The sequence below is a fragment of the Channa argus genome, chromosome 13 (assembly GCF_033026475.1).
Source record: "Channa argus isolate prfri chromosome 13, Channa argus male v1.0, whole genome shotgun sequence".
In the NCBI taxonomy this organism is placed as follows: Eukaryota; Metazoa; Chordata; class Actinopteri; order Anabantiformes; family Channidae; genus Channa; species Channa argus.
This window is the reverse complement of record NC_090209.1, coordinates 23,637,064-23,657,862: the sequence shown is the minus strand read 5'-3', so window position 1 is coordinate 23,657,862 and position 20,799 is coordinate 23,637,064. Positions and strand designations below refer to the sequence as shown.

At 42.3% G+C, this 20,799-nt stretch overlaps 2 protein-coding genes across 14 annotated transcripts in view; both read left to right on the top strand.

Moving 5' to 3' along the window:
- The window catches only part of myt1b (myelin transcription factor 1b), a 94,871-nt gene extending 84,226 nt beyond the window's left edge, over positions 1-10,645 (top strand). For 6 of the 12 annotated variants that reach the window (XM_067525640.1, XM_067525634.1, XM_067525645.1 and 3 more), the window contains 11 exons: positions 240-497; positions 1,075-1,229; positions 1,567-1,629; positions 2,051-2,119; positions 2,567-2,629; positions 2,934-3,014; positions 3,605-3,826; positions 4,348-4,439; positions 4,639-4,742; positions 5,615-5,758; positions 5,887-10,620. In XM_067525640.1, the coding sequence (XP_067381741.1) occupies positions 240-497; positions 1,075-1,229; positions 1,567-1,629; positions 2,051-2,119; positions 2,567-2,629; positions 2,934-3,014; positions 3,605-3,826; positions 4,348-4,439; positions 4,639-4,742; positions 5,615-5,758; positions 5,887-6,030 (1,395 nt within the window). In that variant the 3' untranslated portion in view covers positions 6,031-10,620. Of the gene's footprint in view, positions 1-239; positions 498-1,074; positions 1,230-1,566; positions 1,630-2,050; positions 2,120-2,566; positions 2,630-2,933; positions 3,015-3,604; positions 3,827-4,347; positions 4,440-4,638; positions 4,743-5,614; positions 5,759-5,863 lie in introns of all 12 variants that reach the window. The other 6 variants (XM_067525641.1, XM_067525633.1, XM_067525637.1 and 3 more) reach the window with 6 other exon arrangements.
- A 1,667-nt stretch (positions 10,646-12,312) lies between these two features.
- On the top strand, positions 12,313-20,218 carry LOC137139015 (protein-L-isoaspartate O-methyltransferase domain-containing protein 2). 2 transcript variants are annotated; one of them, XM_067525661.1, is made up of 7 exons: positions 12,313-12,764; positions 14,622-14,782; positions 14,907-15,057; positions 16,485-16,587; positions 16,678-16,849; positions 17,404-17,527; positions 17,675-20,218. In XM_067525661.1, exons 2-7 carry the CDS (start codon positions 14,627-14,629, stop codon positions 18,259-18,261), a joined length of 1,293 nt encoding a protein of 430 aa, XP_067381762.1. In that variant the 5' UTR covers positions 12,313-12,764; positions 14,622-14,626; the 3' UTR covers positions 18,262-20,218. The 2 variants fall into 2 exon arrangements, with proteins under 2 accessions (XP_067381762.1, XP_067381761.1); XM_067525660.1 differs by having other exon boundaries at positions 12,314-12,747.
- The last annotated feature ends 581 nt before the right edge of the window (positions 20,219-20,799 follow it).

Here is a 20,799-nt window from a genome sequence, read left to right as displayed (position 1 = left end):
GATTCAGAGTCAAAATCAATCTGACAATCTTCAGAGAAGGAAGAGAGCAGCTGAATCGGCTTAAGGTTGTAGTTTTCAAACATTATTTAGTAACAGATTTGTTCAATATTTATTCCATACTGTGTAATGATATTCTTTCATATTGAACACTTTTGAACTATGGAGTTCAAGTCAAAGTCCAAGGTGAGTGTATGAACAGCTGATGATGTTGTGATGCAGCCTCAGTTCATTCTCTCCAGGAAATGGACATCGAGGTGGATGAGAATGGCACCCTGGACCTGAGCATGAAGAAGCCCATTAAAAGAGAGGGCAGCCTGTCTGGCACCAGCCCCGGGGTCCGGTCCCCAGACCCTTCCTCCTCCTCCTCTTCCTCGCTCCATCACGGCGGGAACAGCGGGATGACATCACCGAACCTACAAATCTACAAGCAGGAGGACTGGGAAGGACCTCTGGATTACACCAAGCCCAGTCGCCAAAGGGAGGAGGAAATGGATGAGGTCAGTACAGTTATTCTGAGCTGAAGCACAAACCCTGAACACACAATATTTCCTGTGATACTAGTCACAGAGGGAGTATTGCGGCACAAATAGCGACACACAAAGTTGCCCCTAAGCCTTTTGAATAAAAACTCTTGTTTACATCACTTTGTCTGCGTCTAATACCCTTCTTTCCTGTCCCCTTTTCCTCTTTCTTTTTTTCATCTATCTCGCTAAAATGTGAGAGTTACTATACAGTTAAAACATTGCACTGTGCAACAGAGGTGGTGTGTCAGGTGCATTGCACCATCCTGGCTTTGGCATATGCTAATTTGTACTCCTTTGAACTTTTTCAAAAGAAATATAAAGGGCCTTGAATGTAAATTTTTTATGAGGACATTCTGCATTTGGAAACATCACTTGTCTACAAAAGAATAAAAGGGGGAACGGAGTAGAGAATTGTGTGCACGTGGTGGTTTTCAAAGTTTCCTTGCTTGTATACACATAATCAAACTATCGCGACAAAGCCATCACTTTAGGGCGATGCCACATTAGCACGGTCTAAACAACATAAGGACCCCAGTTCTGCATTTTTCAGATGGAACACACCGGCCAGTCTTTTGTCTCGTCCGACCCCGAGGACTGTGACATGCTGCAGGATTGTCTGGAGGAGAGGAAGTACCCGGGAGAGGTCACGACCCCAAGCTTCAAGGTCAAGTTCCAGCCCAAGGATAGCAAGAAAGAGCTGCTCTCGTAAGTAACGGCACCCAACAAGACGAGAGTCCGCAGCCGCACTGGAGGCTCTGTAGTGATCCTCTTGGCTTAGTTGGCTCTGACGATGGTGCGTAGTGAAATAATAGGGCATCAGTAATAATACATCACAATATAGACATATCCTCCAGAACCATGGTGCAGTTTTGATTACTAAAGTCAGAATGATTCGTCCTCGGGGGAACATGAATTTCATCGCCAGTTTATCCACAAAAGACAATAAACCGGGACATAAAATGAACATCAGAAATGTTTGGATTCAGTCTCTCGGCCCTTTTCCTTTCTCATCTGTGCATCTTTCTTCCGTTCCCCTCTCCAGGTGCCCTACACCTGGCTGTGATGGCAGTGGCCACATCACTGGAAACTACGCGTCCCATCGCAGGTAGAATCCATGATTTGCATGATGCGGTGCAATAGTGCTGAATACATGAAGCTTGATATGAAATGTTACAGTAGCTCTGTCGAGGCTCTGCCGCTGCCCGCTCTCCACCTGAGTCCAAAGCAGGTGCACCATGACTAATTCAAATATTTTATTTGATCTTGACATGCCAGAGGCAATAATGTAGCGTGAGCCTGGGAAGCAAAGACGGTCATTGACTTTGATATGCATCAGTAATTTACTTCTTGCCGTCTGTCCTCCTCTTCTTAAATGCCCTTGGTATGCCTCACATTCTTGATTTCCCTTCACTCATGTCTTTCTCCCCTCCCTTCTTTCAATCCGTACACACTGGCTTTCCTCTGCCCTCTATTTTTCGCCCCTCTCTCCTTCTGCCTGTCCTTCGCTCTGTCTCTTTTCCCTTCAGTCTGTCTGGGTGTCCTCTCGCTGATAAGAGCCTTCGGTCCCTCATGGCAGCCCACACACCTGAACTCAAGTATGTCTGCTCTACACCTTCACTGCCTTTTCACTGCCACTATAATGCGCTGCTACTGACACCGGCCAGTGCCACAATGCTTTATCCTGCTGACGTTAAATTATCTTTTTGTGGCTCGCTGCTGCCTTTGCTACTGCTGCATCTGTCGCGGTGATTTTCCTCTGCATCTGGCTCGGAACATGCTTGTTTTCACCTTAGTCAGTTCATGCAAATGTGAAATGAAACTGTGAATTCTGTAGTGTTCATAGCCATTTACTAGACACTAGGCCCACGAGGAAACGCGAGATTTGATGTAAAAAAAAGAAAAGTAAATAAAAACGAGGGCATTTAACGAGACCATTTCTTTCATTTGCATAAATCCATTTTTTTACACCCTAAAAATTCCACCTGCAGTTTTTTGCTGCAAACTTTGTATTAAATGCTAAATTCTACTGTGCTCTTTCCCAGATGCCCCACGCCAGGATGCGACGGCTCGGGTCACATCACAGGGAACTATGCCTCCCACCGAAGGTAACAAATTAAAAAACACAAACACACACACTGTCTCACACACACACACACACACACACACACAGTCAGTCAGAGAGGCCTAGCGACAGTTCATGGTAGCATCAGACAGGGACCACATACTCACACATTTCCAAACCTTTTCATTTTCCTTTCCTTTTCGGCCATAGTAGGCGTTTTTCTAAGTTGATTTGTAATTTGGTTAAAAACAACTATTCTTCCTGATAATGTTCTCTCCCTTTATCAAGCAATCACCAGAGCCTTTTTTTCAACCCTATGTTATCAACGCCATACTTTCTGTTTTCAGTCTCTCTGGGTGCCCGCGTGCCAAGAAAAGTGGAACTAAAACTCCTACCAAGGACAACCAGGAGGACTCCGAGCTTTTAAAGTTCGTACCGCTCAGAAAGCCATAATGTCTGCTTTAAGCGAGACTGACGGTAAAAGTAAAATGCAATTAAAAAAGAAGGGAAAGAGAGAGAGAGAGAGAGAGCGAGAGAGAGAGAGAGGAAAGTCACTGAGTCATTCACATGCACAGGTAGTGATCTGCCCCCATAACTGAGTCAAACAATCAGGCCCTTACTGATGGGAAGATTCGCTTACTGCAGATACTGATTCGGAATGTAGTTCATGGTAGATTACTGTAGAATAGATTGTCAGTACATGAGCAAAACATGATTGCTGCACACAAAACTGAATATGTTTCTAACAGCATGTGCTAAACCTTGTTAGCTAATTTATCAGTAAAATTGCATAAATAGATAAAAGAATGTAAAGAAAGTATTTTCTATTAAATAGTTATTTAATATTCTCAACTTTCTCTACAGTTAAACATGTTGACTTCTGTTTTGCCTAACGCTCGCGTCTTCTCACTCGTTTTTTCCCCCTTTCCTTGCTGCCTGCCTTCAACACTTCTTCTCCCTCTCCGTCTGCAAAAATCTTGTCTTTTCCTGTTTCCCTCCTTTCCTGCGCTCCCTGCAGGTGTCCAGTGCCGGGCTGCGACAGTCTGGGCCACATCAGTGGGAAGTACGCCACGCACCGTAGCGCCTACGGGTGTCCGCTGGCAGCCCGCAGACAGAAAGAGGGTCTCCTGAATGGCACGCCCTTCAACTGGAAGGCCTTCAAGACAGAGGGCCCGACCTGCCCCACTCCAGGGTGCGATGGCTCTGGACATGCTAATGGAAGCTTCCTCACACACCGCAGGTAAAGCTGTAGGCAGGTAGACTAACAGAATTGGCTGTAGACACGTCTCTGAGCAACTCACCGAGTATGACTGGCTGCCATGTTTTGATCCAGGTTGTAGTTCCCATAATACCACGTGTAACTCACATGCTGTGTGAAACCACTATTTACCACGTTTACATTGGAGTCTGTGGACTAAAAAAATCAAATGTCATACATGTTATTTAGTGAGCGTTTGTTCATGGACTTTCAATAGGGCCTGCTAGCTGTGTGAGCATGGAACATTCCAACATGCTGACCTATTTCTTTAGACAACATTTCCATTTCCTGTTTCCTGAATTTAATGGACTCAGTTTGAAACTGGATGTGTCTAATATGATGACATCGCTAGATAATCGTATTAACACATGATCAAAAGCATTTTACAGTGTCTTATATAGTTTAGATATGATGTCAGGTGCAATGGCTCAGGCCACAGTGTAAAATGTTTGACAGTATGTGAAATAGAGTGAATCCTCTTTGTGTATCACTTGTGTCCCCAGCCTCTCAGGATGCCCCAGAGCCTTGAGCGCCAAGAAGAAGGCCAAGTTCCCTACAGAGGAATACCTGGGCACTAAGTTCAGAGCCAGTGATGGTGAGATAGGAATTCTGTAAATCACTGTATACGTTTGTAGAGATGTGTATTTTGGGGGGGGGTTTGCAAAACTCATACACCCAACTCATATTAGTATGCGTTAATCGGTACACGCGATTGCAAAGGGCAGATACACATATTCAAACCTGACACTGCTCTTTTTTATTCTAATGTTTTCTATTGCACTTGACTTCTTTAGTGTTGGACAGTGATGAGGAAATTAAGCAGCTCAACAGAGAAATTAACGATCTCAACGAATCCAACAACGAAATGGAGGCCGACATGGTCAACCTGCAGACTCAGGTGTGTGTCTCGATTATTGTATTTGAACCTATAAATCATGTGTACATGGTGTTTTTTTAGGGACAGAAATGCTGATGTTTTACCAAATTGGGAATGTGTTGCTCGGAGGATTGAGGTTGAAACGCTTACAAATATAGAATAAAATTTTTTAAAATAGGCTCAGTAGGTTTTTTAAAAAAATAACTTGGATTAACTATCCTCACACAGACAAAGAATTGCTTCTGCTCATGGGTGATGTCCGCCAGTCTGCAACCTGGATTAGCCTGTTTGTCTGTGCCGTAGACCTTTGTTGTAGTCCAAAAACACCTCTGCACAGACAGCCGCTCCATTGCATGACCTGTTTCTTTAATCCAGAGTAACTGTTTGAGGTATTTTTAATAAATCTTACTCTAAATGTTGAAGCCAAGTGTAGCTGAAGTCAGCTGTGCAAGTGGGAGATTTTCGGGATTCTGAGCCATTGGAACAATATTTTCTATTTTCTGAAATATTTCTTTTGTTTTCAGTAGACCATGCTTGCTTCTATGAAAGTATTTTCATAGAGGGCCTGGTGGCTCAATGGGTAGAGGATTGGGTTGGGATACAGATGGCCACGGGATTGAATCCCACCCCACCGGGTCTGGCCCCACCCGGCCGCCAAGGGCGACCTTGGTGCAGGGAGAAGCCGCAAGCCGCCTATATCGATTAAGTATTATGCAGGATTGAGGAACATGTTAAGCAGTTGTAGTTACTTACAATTAGGGTACGTTATTCATTATTGGTTTGGGTCTCAAAAATATGTCATCCCCAGACTTAAGTTCGAAAACATTTGCAGTGGCGGATACCTTGTGCCTAAAGGGACACCACTGTTAAAATACTGTGTCTGTGTGTTGCAGATCTCCTCCATGGAGAAGAACCTGAAGAGCATCGAGCATGAGAACAAGATGATTGAGGAGCAGAACGAGGCCCTTTTTATGGAGCTGTCTGGTCTGAGCCGCGCCCTGATCCGCAGCCTAGCTAACATACGCCTGCCGCACATGGTGAGTTAGCCCCTATACACACACGCAGGGCTGGACAGTTTGTGAGAGATTCAGTATTTATTTTGAGGTGAAGAGCACAGAGGTTTTGTTTCACTCCCCGTTAAGATCGGTTGTTATTTACACCACAGCAGGAGCCGATCACCGAGCAGAACTTCGACAGCTACGTGAGCACCCTGACCGACATGTACACCAACAAGGACTGCTTCCAGAGCCCTGAGAATAAGGCTCTGCTGGAGAGCATTAACAAAGCTGTGAAGGGCATCAAAGTGTGAAGCTCGACCGGCGCACACAAAACGTGGAAACTGTCCTGAAGCGCACGAGCATGACAGAGGTGGAGCTGGAGCGATGGAGAGAGATGTTCAAAAACTTTACAATATATGGAAACATGATTCAAAAACACAAAAAGGAATTCAGGTCATTTAAAGGCAACTTAAAAAAAAAAAAAAAAGATCAACCCAGGGAGCACGCTGTTTGAAGAAAACTGACGAGGACCAAAATCCACACCATGCTGCTGCTGGGATTTGGAGAAGGAAACGGATCCTGCAGTCAGAATGGATGGAAAAGAAGAAGAATAATGTTACTAGAAACTGTATCTGGGGGCTTCAATATGCTGTATGTTTACCTGTTGTCTCTTTTGTGTCCTTAACTGTTTTTGGAGAAGGTGTCACTGTTGCGTGGCTTAAAAAAGTACCTGCACGCCACATCTACCAAAAGGCGCTGGAGCGCAAACGTCGACTCGAAGAGGGAGACGCAGATGGAGGCTCTCAGTGCTGTCCTGTAGCATTCACCGTGGACAACGTGTGCGTTCTCTGTTGCTTAACGGGACGCTGTCTGATTCGTGACCACACACACACACACACACACACACCCCAGCAAGGTGAAGCATGCACTAAACCGAATTTGCGTTTGCTTTGGGATATCGCTGCGGCGAAGACGTCAACGGTGCAATGTTGGCAGCATAGCGGGGAACTGGTCAAGCAAGGCCACGAGACAGATCCAGCAGAAGTGTAGGTTGTTTAATTTTCAGGAGACGGCTGATATCACGTGTTAAAAAGCAGCAGATTAAAAAACCTTTTGTTTTTGTTTTGAATTTTTACTAAAATGGTGACACTAAGGGTGTGCACACATTTCAGTTTCAGTTAGTCATATCAATAGTATTTATCAACATAGGAATTGCACTTCTTTTAAATTATTAGTTTTGTGGTCCAGTGATTATTGCTATATTTGAATTATTTAAACATTTTATCTTTTAAATTGTAACTTATTGTCATTTATGTTGTTGAGGCTTATTTATTTGAAGCAATCTATTTATTATTTTTTGTAAAAGACAAAAATACAACTTTACTGATTATTATGGTTGAAGCAATTTGCAGATGTCTTAGTCAATATTTTAAGAATCTATATAGATAACTGATGAGGCATATTTTGTTTTGAGTACTTAAAAGGAAAAAACTTTTTAATTGCAGATATTTTATAATGATACATGATTTTGGGATAATTTTACAAAAAGTTTTTGTTTTTGTTCTTTTCCCCCCTTTTTGTTTGTTATTTCTGTTACCGCTACCATTAGAAACCCACTGCTGATTAAAAAAGAAAGTATGTATTTATTATTTATTTAATACGAAAGAAATTGACTGATATGGCTGTATATTTATTTTGTTATTTATGTGCGTGATGTGACGGTTGAGTCTGAGTAGTCCTAAAAAAAAAAAAACATCCACTGCTAATATTTAAATAAAGAAACAAAATCAATACAAATACTGTTTGATTACTTAGGCCGACACCTAGACCAGCAGCTGATTGTAAAGACGAAAAACAAACACAAAAAACACCCAACGACAGCAATCACGGTTCTGTTGCTATCCAAACTCTGTGTGTTTGCTTTTGTCAGGTGAAAGAAAACCAAGAGCAGTCAATAAAACATATAGATTTCAAAAATGTTACCTCTATTAAGCGTGTTGTAGCGGCCAACGACGGCTCACCCGAATCCTCTGCGATGTACCAGAGATGCTTGAGTTACGCTTTTTGATCACTTTTGTTTTTTTCAGTGTAATGGTACTAATACAGAGCTCTATTCCAGCAGTGTTTCAGGCTGGACGTGTGGGTCTAAAACACACACACACACACATACACACACACACACAGCGACATATCCAGCCCTTGAGGATAGTTTCCAATGGCCTACAGTACTTTGACAAACTTTTATCAGATAAACATACACACCCTTGTAGCCTTACTCTAGATTTTACTTTTTGATGCACAAAGTGCCACTGAAAATAAAATGAAAAAAAAAAAAAAAAGCAAGAGAACTCACTTTCTGTCCTGATTCTTCGCATTTCTGCAATGTAACAATGTCTGGTCCTGGGAAGACCACGGCATCAAGAGAGTGGTGATTGTTTCAGATGCCTTTATTTCTCCGCCAAGATGGCCATAAGTACACTATATATACATTCTGTATAAATAGATTTTAAAGATGCTATATATATATGAATATAAACATACATATATTTTTCCAGTGTAATTGTTGACCTGCTCTTCTTCTCTTGTATTATTGTATCAAAGGGTCCCTAGCTGTCTGGGAAAGATGGAGAGGTGTGTTACACCGTATTTAATATCACTAAGACCTGTTCAACTGTGGCTTTAAACAAACCATTCAGCCAAGCTGAAGGCAAAGTAGGCGTTGTTGGTGACACACTACAATACTTTGTGTTTTCATGGCTTTTCCTTATTTTCTTTATTTGTCTGTCCTTGATCCTGAACTGTCAAAAACATCTACTGTATGTTGTACTACTGAATCTGAGAAATGACTGTCAATTTGAAACCTAGATGGTTGGCTCTTTGTTCCTAAGTGTTGTGAGTTCATGTACAGTAAAAAAAAAAAAGGAAGAAAGAAAAAAAAAAAAAGATGCCTCTGAATAATGTTCTGCACATAGTGTTTGGCAACATTGTGCAGTTATCGTATTGTTAATAGTAAGGTCTGCTCGCTATGAGCCAATTCTTTCTAATGTTGAAACAAGCAAGTAGGGGACTTTAGTGTAACCTGCCTTTGAGTGACCTGTTGCAGCTACTGTGGTGTATAGTATGTTACCCTTGTGTAACTCTGATGTCAAAGGCATGTTGTTAATGTGCTTTTAGCCGATGTAGAATGAAACTCCTTTGTGCACTTTCTAACCATTGGAAATGCCAGCATTTGAGTCTCAGCTTGGGAGAGACCCCAATAGATTACAGGCAATAGCAAATGTTCACCTTCACTGGGGGGGGGGGGCATATTACAAACCACTGTCAACAGTGTTTGTTGCTGTTCATGTAGAGAACAACCTGTATGTTGTGTCAGAGACAGGGACATCTCTTTGATTTAGGGCTTTGGAAGCTCCAAAATGTATTTAAAAGGAAAAAAAATGGTACTGTCTTGTCCTAACCAAACCAAAAGAGATTGACAGGAAGCAGAGTAAGGTTCTCAGGTGACCGGGGGGAGGGGGAGAGGGGGGGCTGCTGAGGCAGAACAGAGCAATGCCATAGGTCGACCAGTCGGCTGAGGCTAGAGGCGATAGCAGCGGCTGGATCAGGGCCGTGTGTGAAATAAGATGAGTGTGTGGGAGTGGGAAATTGATTTGCCAGGCTACACAATCTCCCCCCTGTTTAAGGAGGAGGCGTTTGTTGCATAAATATGTGTCGATCACTCAAACGAATGTCAAAGCTTTTTATGACTTTTAAACCCTTTACCCCTCCCCCCTCTCAATTCTTCATGTCTTGTGTAACCTCAGGAACGATAGTTTTGATGCATTTGGTTAACAAAGTAGAATATTCTCCCTCCCTTGAAATGCACGAGAATACTACCCGAGAGTGTTAAGCCTGTGAATATTCTCCTAACTTATTTGATATGGCATGACCCCTTTTAAACTGCTTGATGAAATTGTCTACTGAGGTATGTAAATGAATAACACTGAGGCCATGAAAGCGTAGCGTTTTCAAAAAAATGTCAGCCGAGAAAGCAAATGCAGCCTACAGTTGGTTCTGCGCCCACGCACTGTATGTTTTCTTATTTACATAAAAGTACTGAGTGATGGAGTGAGGAGGTTTATTATTCGTATAGTTTTATATAGCAAAGGAAATTGAAAAAAAAAACAACAACAACAAACTGGTCCTGTAATGAAAATGTGTTTCTTGTAAAGCAGTCGTTTGCATCCTGGCTTCATGTTGGCTTCACATGTGTCAAGCAGAGTGGCCACACTTTAACACACACACACACCTATTGGAAGAAGATTCACCAGAAACAAAATATCAAGATGAGTGGCCCTTTTCATCAAGCTGAGCCAAACCAAAAGTCCTGCCCCCTCCTCTGCCTCCTCCCTGCTGTAGTTACAAACTGTGTGGTCTTATCATGTGTGCCTTTCTTACTCCACTCATTAGATCCAGAGTGTTTACACTTGGCAAACCTAATTCTAATACTGCTGAAAATATTTGGTCCAGATCTCTTAGCCATTGCTCTTAGAAAAGATGGTCAAGGGGAGGTCATCGATGTATAGGGAAGAAAAGAAATGTGTCCTTTTACACGCAGGTAGAGGCCATTTTGTGACAGAGCTACAAAACAACACGCTTTTGTTAGACTAAAGAAACTGTTCTCGTTCTGTCAATTCAGGTACCAAACTGCACGGACAGTTTCTGTGAAGGAATCTGAAGAACATCATCCTCATCATCATCCCTAGATAATGCATCAGTGTGCAGGGCATTATTTTGAAACAAGTGGAAGTCTCTGTACATATTTGTATTAAAAAGAAAACAGTGTTATTGTTGTATTGAAAATGGGTAAAAATGGTAAAAAAAAAAAAGTTTGTGATGAAAAAACAAAAATCCACAGCCAAGGTCGGTCCTGCTAGCACATTTTTACAGAGATGAGCTATTTTTACTGGTGATTTTCTAGGCATTGATATTAATATCCTTTTAAGAAAGTACAAACTTCCAAAATTACAAGCACTTCCACAACGATAGATTGTATGGTCATTTTTGTTACTTTTGTAGATGTGGTCGTTCCTTTGCTACTGTGCCATTTTGTAAAGCGGGACGGGCCTTGGCTGTGTGTCCTCGGGGTCTCATGTTTTTGTTTTTGTTTTGGGGTTTTTGTTTTTTTTTTTCGGTTTGAGAAGTAAAACACTGTAGATGGGCTGAATTTGTGACTGTGTGTTTGTGTACTTGTGTACATGTTCCCCTGTTCCTGTGTCAGTGTTATAAACCAGAGAAGTGATGTCAGTTATCGTGGGGGTATGAACCATTTCAATGTTCTCTATGAAAAACACAAATAAAGAATCATAGACAAGAAGTGCCTCTGTTGAATCTGTATGTGTGCTCATGGTCTTCGTGGGGACTGTGGGATTTTACACCTGGGAGAGAGGACATAATTGCAAATTGAGGACGTTTTTGGTCGCCACTTTGAAAGAGCGTGTGAAGGTTATAACTTGTTTTTTTGAGGTAAGGTTAAGGTTGCATTACAGGTTGGGCTTTTATCGGTGATAACGTTAAAGAGACTAGGAAAGAAATGATTTCAATGAAGGTCCTCACAAGAGTTGTGTGTGTGTGTGTGTATAAGTGAGTTAAATTATATTATCTGACACTGCTGTAACACCAGGCCTTGTGTATTGACACAGTGAGAAATCACACAGTGCCAATACAAGTGGTGGACAAAATGGGGGCCTTCAATGTGCTATGAAGATGCAGTATTTTTAGTGAACAGCACTGACATCTGGTGGACAGTTTAGTGAACATACACGTTGTGTAGAATCACTAATATTTTACAGAACTGAGAGATTTCTCTTTCATTTCATTAGTAACTTCCTGATTCTCAGATTTTATTGTGATATGTTGTCACTCTTTCAAGTCTGTTTTCTTGGCTGGCACTGACTGTGCAATGGTAAAGTTGAGTTTCAGTCAAGATTCACAATTCCACGAGAGAAGATATACAAAGTGCCTGTATCAGGGCATGGTGGATCAGTGGTAGAGCACTGGGTTGGGATGCTGAAGGAATCAGGTTCAAATCCCATTTCAACAGGTGTGGCATGCCACCAGCCACCAAGGGCCACCAAGGGCCACCTTGGTGCCGCTATCGAGCCCAGCAGGAAGGCCATCCGGCGTAAAAACAAACACATTCCAATGTGGTGACCTGCTGATAGTGTGTGGTGGATAAGAATCTAAGCCTAAACAGTGCTTTAACATTATGCACAGTAGCCTACCTTGTTAAAAATCTTGCAACCCTTTAAATGTGTAACTCGTTTTTTGACCACCCAGGACTTAGATCTGTATTATCACAAACAAGACATAATGTAAAAGAAATGAAAAGAAAAATGCTAAAAAAAAGTTAAATAAAAATTATGTTCATTAACATAACATTTAATGCACATTCATTGTTCAAATGGTTCTTAATGCAGCACGAACAATGGTGACATCCTGCAAGTCAATGCAACATGCTTTTACTGTGAAAGGTCACAACGTGTACTGACCTAGGAAAGGCCCTTAACTATACATTTACATTTCTATTTAGTCATTTAGCAGATGCTTTTATCCAAAGTGACTAACAAGTGGGGTACAGGGCAAGTTTTTAAAGCTGGCTGCAGTTAGATTCTTAAGCAAATAACAAAGATTAAGCCTAAAAGTAAACAGACGTGTAAAATTAAAAAACTATTTTGGAAGAATCACGTGGCAAAATAACTCCGTAAACACACAAAAACCGGAGATAATTACATTAAGATGAAACGGTGTTTTTATGAAGTGAATATTGAAGTTTCAATATTAATAAATACGAGACTTCTGTTGTTTGTAGCCGCACTTTTACTCTTGCAGGCCTTCTTCCTCCTCTGCTCGTTATTTTGCGTGCGTGACGTCTGACGTCAGAGCGTCAGCTGGCCGAATGTTTACATCCAGCAGTTGTGTGTCTGACTGGATCCCTCCAACAACAAAAGGCTCAGCACAAGGAAACGCGGCTAAGACAGAGAATATCAGTGGGTATTTCTCCGAGGTACACGATCACATGTGTGGGGGTTAATGTGGAGGCTGGGTGACGGATGGTGGTTTGTTCCTGCACCAGCAGCTGTTGTCGTCCCCGTCTCGATTTTTCTTCTCTTCTTCCAGCGAGATGCGGTTATTCGTGTTTGCGCTGACCTTGCCACTGCACGACGGCCATGTAAAGACGTGCTATTCGGTCCTCGTTGTTCAAGCTAGGAGCTTGTTAAATGAGGGACGGTGTGCATTCGTCTTTTTTTTTTTTTTTTTTTTTGTGCTCGTTACAAACTGGATCACCTGAGTGGCGCAAATAGCAGCCGCAACGGCGTGCAGCCTGTGGACACAGGCGGTGAAATCAAACGCGGTCCTGAGTCCAGGATCGTGATGTGAGTTTAAACTTGGCTTTAAGGGAGGCGAACGACAGACAGGAGACCGTAAGAAACGAACCGAATCAGCAATTGAGCTGCGAAGTGTTTTGCAGGAAGTGTGTGTGTTGTACCCCAGTAGCCTACTAAAGCACTGAGTTTGTCACAGAACCGCTTACAGCGCCTTCTAGTGGCCATTTGTTAGTTAGCCGAAATCTGAAGAATATCCAAAGTTCGTTTTCACATAAAAGGAGTTTGACTCGGGTTCCTCTAAATGGCTTTGAATGTATTTGCACACAGTAGCTTTGTGCACATGCACAGCACAGCACCATCTTCTAGATTTGCTTCCCTTAATAAAAAAAAAAAAAAAAAAAAAAAAAACCCGCATGTGCTGCGACTGCTCTCTGTTGATTCGCTGCCTGACAACATCCTCTTCAGCTTCAAAGGCCTCAGGAGGTTCAGTAATATTCAAATGCACATGGCCCCTTGTTCTTTTAGAGCTTGATGACTATGGCCAGCGTTTGGCAGCGAGTGCACCCTGTGATCCCTGTGATCCCTGTGCTTTGGTGTTGTTTTTAGCACCGTCCGAAACCACGGCCGCACTAACACCTTCTGTTCGGCTGCCAGAAGCTTCATTTTACGCCTCTAAAAGTGTTAAGCTTTGTTCGGTGCACAGCTTCCGTTGTGTGGACATTTTAGCACTGCAACAATCAGATGTTTGTAATGTTGAATGTTGGGAATTTCTCAATCATTTGATTAATGAGTGACACAAAATGCGCATTACAATTCTAGATCTATCAGTGTTTTTTCCACATCTACAGATTAGTGGGAAAGTTTGCGTCCCCTCAAGCGAATAGAGAAAAACAATGACATTTTTTTTTTAATCAGCATATTTATCGCGCCTTCAGCTTATACAGTTGTTCCTTCATCAGAAATTAATGAAAGTTCATTTTTCATTGACTTATCAAGGGGCAAACTTTTGCACACGTATGACTTTCATTACTGTACTGAAGCTTTTTTATACACTTCTTTATCATTTGTGTTACTGCTGATGATAAAAGAACATTAGCACCAGCTGAATGTGCATTATTATTATTATTATTATGTAAAATAATACATAATAATTTATTATTAGTTTTAGGGTTACGTTTGCATCTGCCCTAATAAAATCATGAAAAAAATCATTTTTAATTAATATCTGATGAAGGGACATTTGTACTAGCTGACCGTGCATTAAATGTTATGTCGATTAGAAAAAAAAAAATCTTTTTTTTACTCTTTGCCGTTTCCAAATAAGTGGATGCAACTTTTTCCTTTACCTGTAGTTCATTATGAACACAAGTAAATTCAGTAAAAACCTAAAAAACATAGCTCAAAGTGAAGGAAATATATGTTTCTGATCTTTGGGACCGGCGAACAGATGCCTAGTGTGTCTTTGCTCTTGTTGGATCCCATAGTGGCTGTCAAATTGTTATTTGGGATGAATAAGTTATGTGCTGTATCTTCAGTCAGAATGGGTGGAGCAGTGAGTGCCGGCGAGGACAACGATGACTTGATTGACAACCTGAAGGAGGCTTACTACATCCGCTCAGACCTGGTGGAGCGCGCTTTTCGAGCTATCGACCGGGCTGACTATTACCTGGATGAATACCGCGATAACGCCTACAAGGTGAGCGAAGAGACAGTCTGTGCAACCACGCACACAGGGTCCAAATGCATGAGGATATTTTGTGTAATTCGTCACTGGTTAAAGGGTTTTTGGATGTGAGAGACGCTTATGTTGTTGTTTTTAGGACTTGGCTTGGCGGCATGGAAACATCCACCTGTCTGCTCCGTGTATCTACTCTGAGGTGATGGAGGCTTTGGATCTCCACCCTGGCCTCTCCTTCCTCAACCTCGGCAGTGGGACTGGTTACCTCAGCACCATGGTTGGCCTCATACTGGGTATGTGGTTAACTGCAGCAATTCAGCACGTCTTCATTAAAACTCAGCCAAGTGAACACGTACAACCCCAACCCCAAAGAAGCTGGGACAATGTGTAAAACGGACATAAAAACAGAATGCAATGATTTGCAAATCTCAATAAGCCAGATTTTATTCACAATAGAACAAAATGTAACAGATGTTGAAAACATTAGCTAGTTTTGAATTTGATGGCAGCAACGCATCTCGAAAAATTCTGAACAGGGGCAGGACTGGGTAAAAACGGGAGCATTTCAGAGAGGCAGAGCCTCTGGAATGTAAAGATGGGCAGAGGTTCACCAATCCGTGACAAACTGGGTCTAAACATTTCGGAACAATTTCAGAAAAATATTTCTCAAAGTAAAATTGCTCAGACTTTGAAGCTCCCATTATCTACAGTTTATAGTATCATCGAAAGAGTCAGAGAATCAGGAGGAATCTCTGTGCGCAAGGGAGAAGGCCGAAGGTTTAAACTGGATGCTCGTGATCTTCTGGCCCTGCTACATATGAGGGATTCTCTACTAGACATCACTGCATGGGCTCAGAAACTCTCCCAGAAGTCGCTGTCTCTGTGCCAAAGCTCATTTAAAATGGTCTGAGGCAAAATGCAAAACTGTTCTGGGGAAGAGGAATCCAGATTTGAAATTGTTTCTGGAAACCATGGACGCCGTGTCCTGTGGACTAAAGAGGAGAGGGACCGTCCAACTTGTTATTAGCAGACAGTTTAAAATCCTGCATCTCTGATGGTGTGGAGGAGAATTAGTGCCTATGGTGTGAACAGCTCACACATCTGGAAAGACGCCATCAATGCTGAAAAGTACATAGAGGTTTTAGAGCAACATATGCTCCCATCCAGACAACATCTCTTTCAGGGAAGACCTTGCCTATTTCAGCAAGACCATGATGAACCACATCCACCACAACAGAATGGCTTTGCAGGAGAAGAGTCTGGGTGCTGAACTGACCTGCCAGCAGTCCAGACCTTTCACCAATAGAAAACATTTGTCGCATGATAAAATAAGTTGAGCAGCTAGAATCCTGCATCAGACAAGAATGGGACAACAATTCCTCTCTTACAACTCCAGCAACTGGCCTCCTCACTTCCCAGACGTTTAGAGACAGTTGTCGAAAGACGAGATTATGCTACATAATGCTAAACACCACCCTGTTCCAACTTTTGTGAGATGTGTTGCTGCCATGAAATGTATTCAAATATTTGACTTTGTATTCTGACATGCTGTTGTCACAGCCTGTTGGCCACCAATAGCAAGTATTTACTTATCTTAACTTTGTAAGCAACACTAAGAGCATAATCACGCACGATACTCTGTGTTGTTCCTGACATGTCCATGGCTTTAAAAACACATTACTGCATCTATGTAAATGTGCTTACATCAAAACTGTTCCAGGACCGTTAGGAGTGAATCACGGCATAGAGTTGCACGCAGATGTGATTGAGTACGCCTACCAGAAGCTTGACTTCTTCATCAAGACCAGCGACAGCTTTGACAAGTAGGTCCCCACATGTTTCAGTGACACTTTATTGTGCGTGTCTGTAAGTGAGTGCAGCATTGTCCTATTGCCCCTTGTATTTCGTTTCAGGTTCGAGTTCTGTGAGCCGTCTTTTGTTGTGGGCAACTGCCTGGAGATTCCTCCAGAGAGCCGTCAGTATGACAGGGTTTACTGTGGGGCCGGCGTGCAGAAGGAGCATGAGGATTACATGAGGAACCTGCTCAAAGTGGGGGGCATCCTAGTGATGCCTCTGGAGGAAAAGGTTGGTCCAACGCTTTAACCCCTCATACGTAGTATTTAAAAGAAGGATATCAATATTTAATAAACCGATAAACTCAAAGTTCTTTTTTTCTGTGGGCACAAACATAAGTATAGAAACGTGAGTGTAATAATAATAATAATAAATATATCCTCATAGAAGCTTATTGCTGACAAACACTGTATATTTAAAATGTTTTTATAGGAGCTTCAAACTACATTACGGGGTTATAAATTACAAAGTGTCTGTACACTCATAAAGGATATTCCAGTGAGGTGTGAGCACATTCATCTTTGTTTTTAGGGTGTTAAGGTTTCAGTAGCTTCTTGGCTCCGCTGGTCATCACTGTATTGTGTGCACAGCAATTCCTAACACATTGTCAGGATTTATTAAACAGGAATGTTTGACACATTCAAAGAATTGAAGCGCGTAACTGGACGTTACAGATTTCAACTGACTACTACTACTACTAGTACTACTAGTACACACAGGAAGCTCGCAAACAAACAAACAAACAAAAAAGCCCCCGTGGTTTCATCGTACTGTGTTTTCTGCAGTTGACCAAGATCGCCCGAACGGGTCTGAACAGCTGGGAAACCAAAAAGATCATCTCTGTGTCCTTTGCTCCCCTCGTGCTACCTAAACACAGCACAAATGGCAAACCCAAGACTGTCCCACTGCGTGAGTGTCACTTAAAGGCTTCATTTGTTCTAATAAAATACAATAAAATAGCAAAGTGTAAACATAACTACTTTCTATGCTCATTGTTTTTTTTTTTTTCTTGCTCTATTCTTTCTCACCCTGTTTATGTTGTTTTCAATTGTGCAGCAAAGTATGAAGTGCGGACGTTACAGGAGCTGGCTCGCATTTGCATCCGCCACACGCTCAGAGTGACCACGGACGGAGGAGACAATCAGTCACGTGGCCGAGGGTCCTCTTTCAGCGTGGGTAGAGGTCTGGCGGTGGCCGGGCTCCACAAGTACGGCCATCGCTTCAAACGCCGGCGCGTCCACCGGCGCCACTGCAATGCCCTCGTCTTGGCCACTCGTCAGGTGGTGGCCAGCAGCGGCATCGGCGCCGCTTCTCTGGACAGCAACAACAACCAGGGAGCGAGAGCGGAGGACGAGGAGGAGGCAGGGGAGAGGGAGGTGAGGCGGCAGATGAGAGGGAGCAGGAGGGTGGGGAGAGTAGGAGGGGGAGGGGGAGGGGGAGGCGGAGGAGGGGTTGTTGTGGAAGAGGAGGAGATGGTGGAGGAAGAGGACGAAGAGGAGGAGCAAGAGGAAGAAGACGAGGAGAAGGAGACGGGGGAGCTGCTCCGACCCCAGCCGGCCGTGAACGTCCTGAGAGAGAGGATACTGGGCCTGCCGCTGCCCGAGCCGCTGAAGATGTACCTGCTGTTCTACAGAGAGAAATGAGAGTTTTGGAGCCGCAACCAGGTCCCGAGTGAGAACCCACAGCTGAACGCCAGAATCCATCAGGGGCTAAAGCCTCAGCTACAACCCCACCATCACCTGTACGAGGAAGTACAACATGCCATCTAGCTTACTGACCCCTAGGTCTCTCTCTCTCTCTCTCACTTGTCCTCATCCTCTCCATCATCCATTATCTTCCCTTCTTTCTCTGCCTCCCACTGGTCCTTACTTGATTTGTTTCCTGACACTGTAAAGAGTCAGTTCAGTTCGTCCAGTGGAGGTGTGAGGGAGGGAGAGCTACAATATTACAGAGAAATCCCACCCTGCTGTAAAACCTTGAGGTGCAAAGACACAGAAATTGGTCCGTCAAACACACGCAGTTTATCAATTTGCTCTGCAGCAACATCCCCCAGTTGCCCGAGTATCCACTGATTATGAAAGGCAACTTCAGTGATGCTGAGGATCGTTGCGTCTACTGTAGCAGACCAGAGACGGCAGCTGCGTTTTAAACCCTGTAGCAACACAGACGGAGCGTCTTCGCTCTTTTCTACTCACTAACTACAGCTGTGCCCCGAGTTGTGGAATTGTAAAACTCATGTGGAAGCTACTTTGTATTTTTGAACGGAAGTGAGTCGGTTCAGGCTTGGTTTTGCAAGTTCAAGGTTTCAGTGATGTGAGAAGTGTATTTTCTCTTTTACTACATCTTTTTTTTTTTTTTTTTTTTACATTGTAGCTATAGCTAGCGACCAAGACGGTGTTGTGACCATTTCCACAGAGTTAAAAACTTTAAAAAAAAAAAAAAAAAAAAAAAAGATGGGGCTTTGCATTGAGCTCTCAGTCCATTCGATAATTTATGTTGAGTTATCTACTTTTCGAAGGCCAGTGGTTGGTTATTGGTTTGGACATTGTTGGGAGTTGATCTGATCGAGGTTGTGTTCTCCTTTTTTTCTATGCAGATGGTTTTTTTTTTTTGTTTTTTTAGTAGGACTTAACGTTTCTCAGATGAACTAAATCCTAATGTGTATTCAAAGGGCAGCCTCACTGAATTTCATTACATCCCATCATATTCTCATAGTCTAAAGAGAATGACCATAAAATGTCACACTTACTAATATTCCAATTTACATATTTAAACCAGCATGATGACATTTATTTTTATTTTTTTTTGATGATTGACAGGGTGCAGGTTTTCTCTCACAGTGCTCTCATTCTCTTGTATTCCTTAATTTTTTTTTTTTTTTTTTTTGGAGACTTGTGGTGTGTGTACATATGAAAGTGTTGTTCATTTCGCTTTGTGAATCATAAAAGATGCTTCTGCTCGATGCGTGGAACCATCTTTTCATACCATTTTCTCTTGTTTCTAGTTTGACAGGGCATTACTCCTTTTTGTACTTGTTGCTTTTGTACCAAATTTTCTGCTTCCTTCTGTGCCAAACTTCAGTTGCATGGAAAAAAATTCCCTGAGAAAACGTACAACCTGTGTGATCATTTACAAAACTAGTCCACCACCATTTAGGTTAGCATTTGTTTATACGCCATCCGGAGGCATCCTGCAATTAGGAAATATTTTATTAGATAAATTACGCTTGTGAACACAGTAATAGCAGCTTATATTTCTGATACATCCAACGCTCAATGGAAGGACCAAGTCCAAAAAACGTCCTCACCAGGCCCAGAGACTCGCATCCCTCCGTGCTTCATTGTTTGGCCGTTCTACAATTTCTACTGCTGCTGGAGCTGCCTTCAAGTACTGTATGTAGACCAATCCTTCACTGGACATTTATGGTACTATTCACATTTGGTTGTTGTGAAGTTGTGATTCTTTGCTGAATGTATATGGCCAGGTTTAATTTTTTATTTTGACTTAACATGAAGTTTTGGTGAGAGTGACTTGCTTGTTCTTTTTAAAACGGAGCTGTATTACTGACTGCAGTTAATAAAGTCCATTATACAAAACAAAGAGTCCACTTGGAGGTTAAATGATCGTGTAAGACAGTCACAGGCAACAACAAAAACTCATATGATCAAACAAGCTTTAGTAATGTATCTTTTAAAAAGGGACATCTGACCATTACGGCAGAATTCTGGAAGTAGCCAATTTACTCAGGAAGCTGTGCTACCGTGGCCCTAATGACTTGACCTTATGACCTAACCCTGCTCATCTTCATCTTAAGGTAGTTTTTCCTGCCGAGATTAACAACGTCCGGCTAACATTAAGTTAACTTGATCTGCATACAGGTTCTCTTGATTGATTTTTTTCTGGATCTAACATCCTGCTATTGGCTCAGTCAGTTCAACTAAAGCAACAAAAAATAAGCTGTACCAAGAGGAATAAAGGATTAACACACATCTTTCATAAATACAGAGTAAAGCAGGAAATATAACGGTGCTTCCTTTGAATTACCTTTAATAAAAAAAACAAAACAAAACAAGTTAAAGACAGAGCCAGCCACAGATTACAGTGAACTAACATTAATTTTCATTTGGCTATTAAAATAAATACCAGCACATAAAAGTTGGTCACAAAAGTCTTAGACATTG

Excerpts from the sequence above, each read along its gene's own strand:
- LOC137139015 (XM_067525660.1), top strand. The coding sequence starts at position 12,657 with ATGTTTACATCCAGCAGTTGTGTGTCTGACTGGATCCCTCCAACAACA. Across the intron at positions 16,850-17,403 it reads TGATGCCTCTGGAGGAAAAG|TTGACCAAGATCGCCCGAAC; the intron begins GTTGGTCCAACG and ends TGTTTTCTGCAG. Across the intron at positions 17,528-17,674 it reads ACCCAAGACTGTCCCACTGC|CAAAGTATGAAGTGCGGACG; the intron begins GTGAGTGTCACT and ends TCAATTGTGCAG.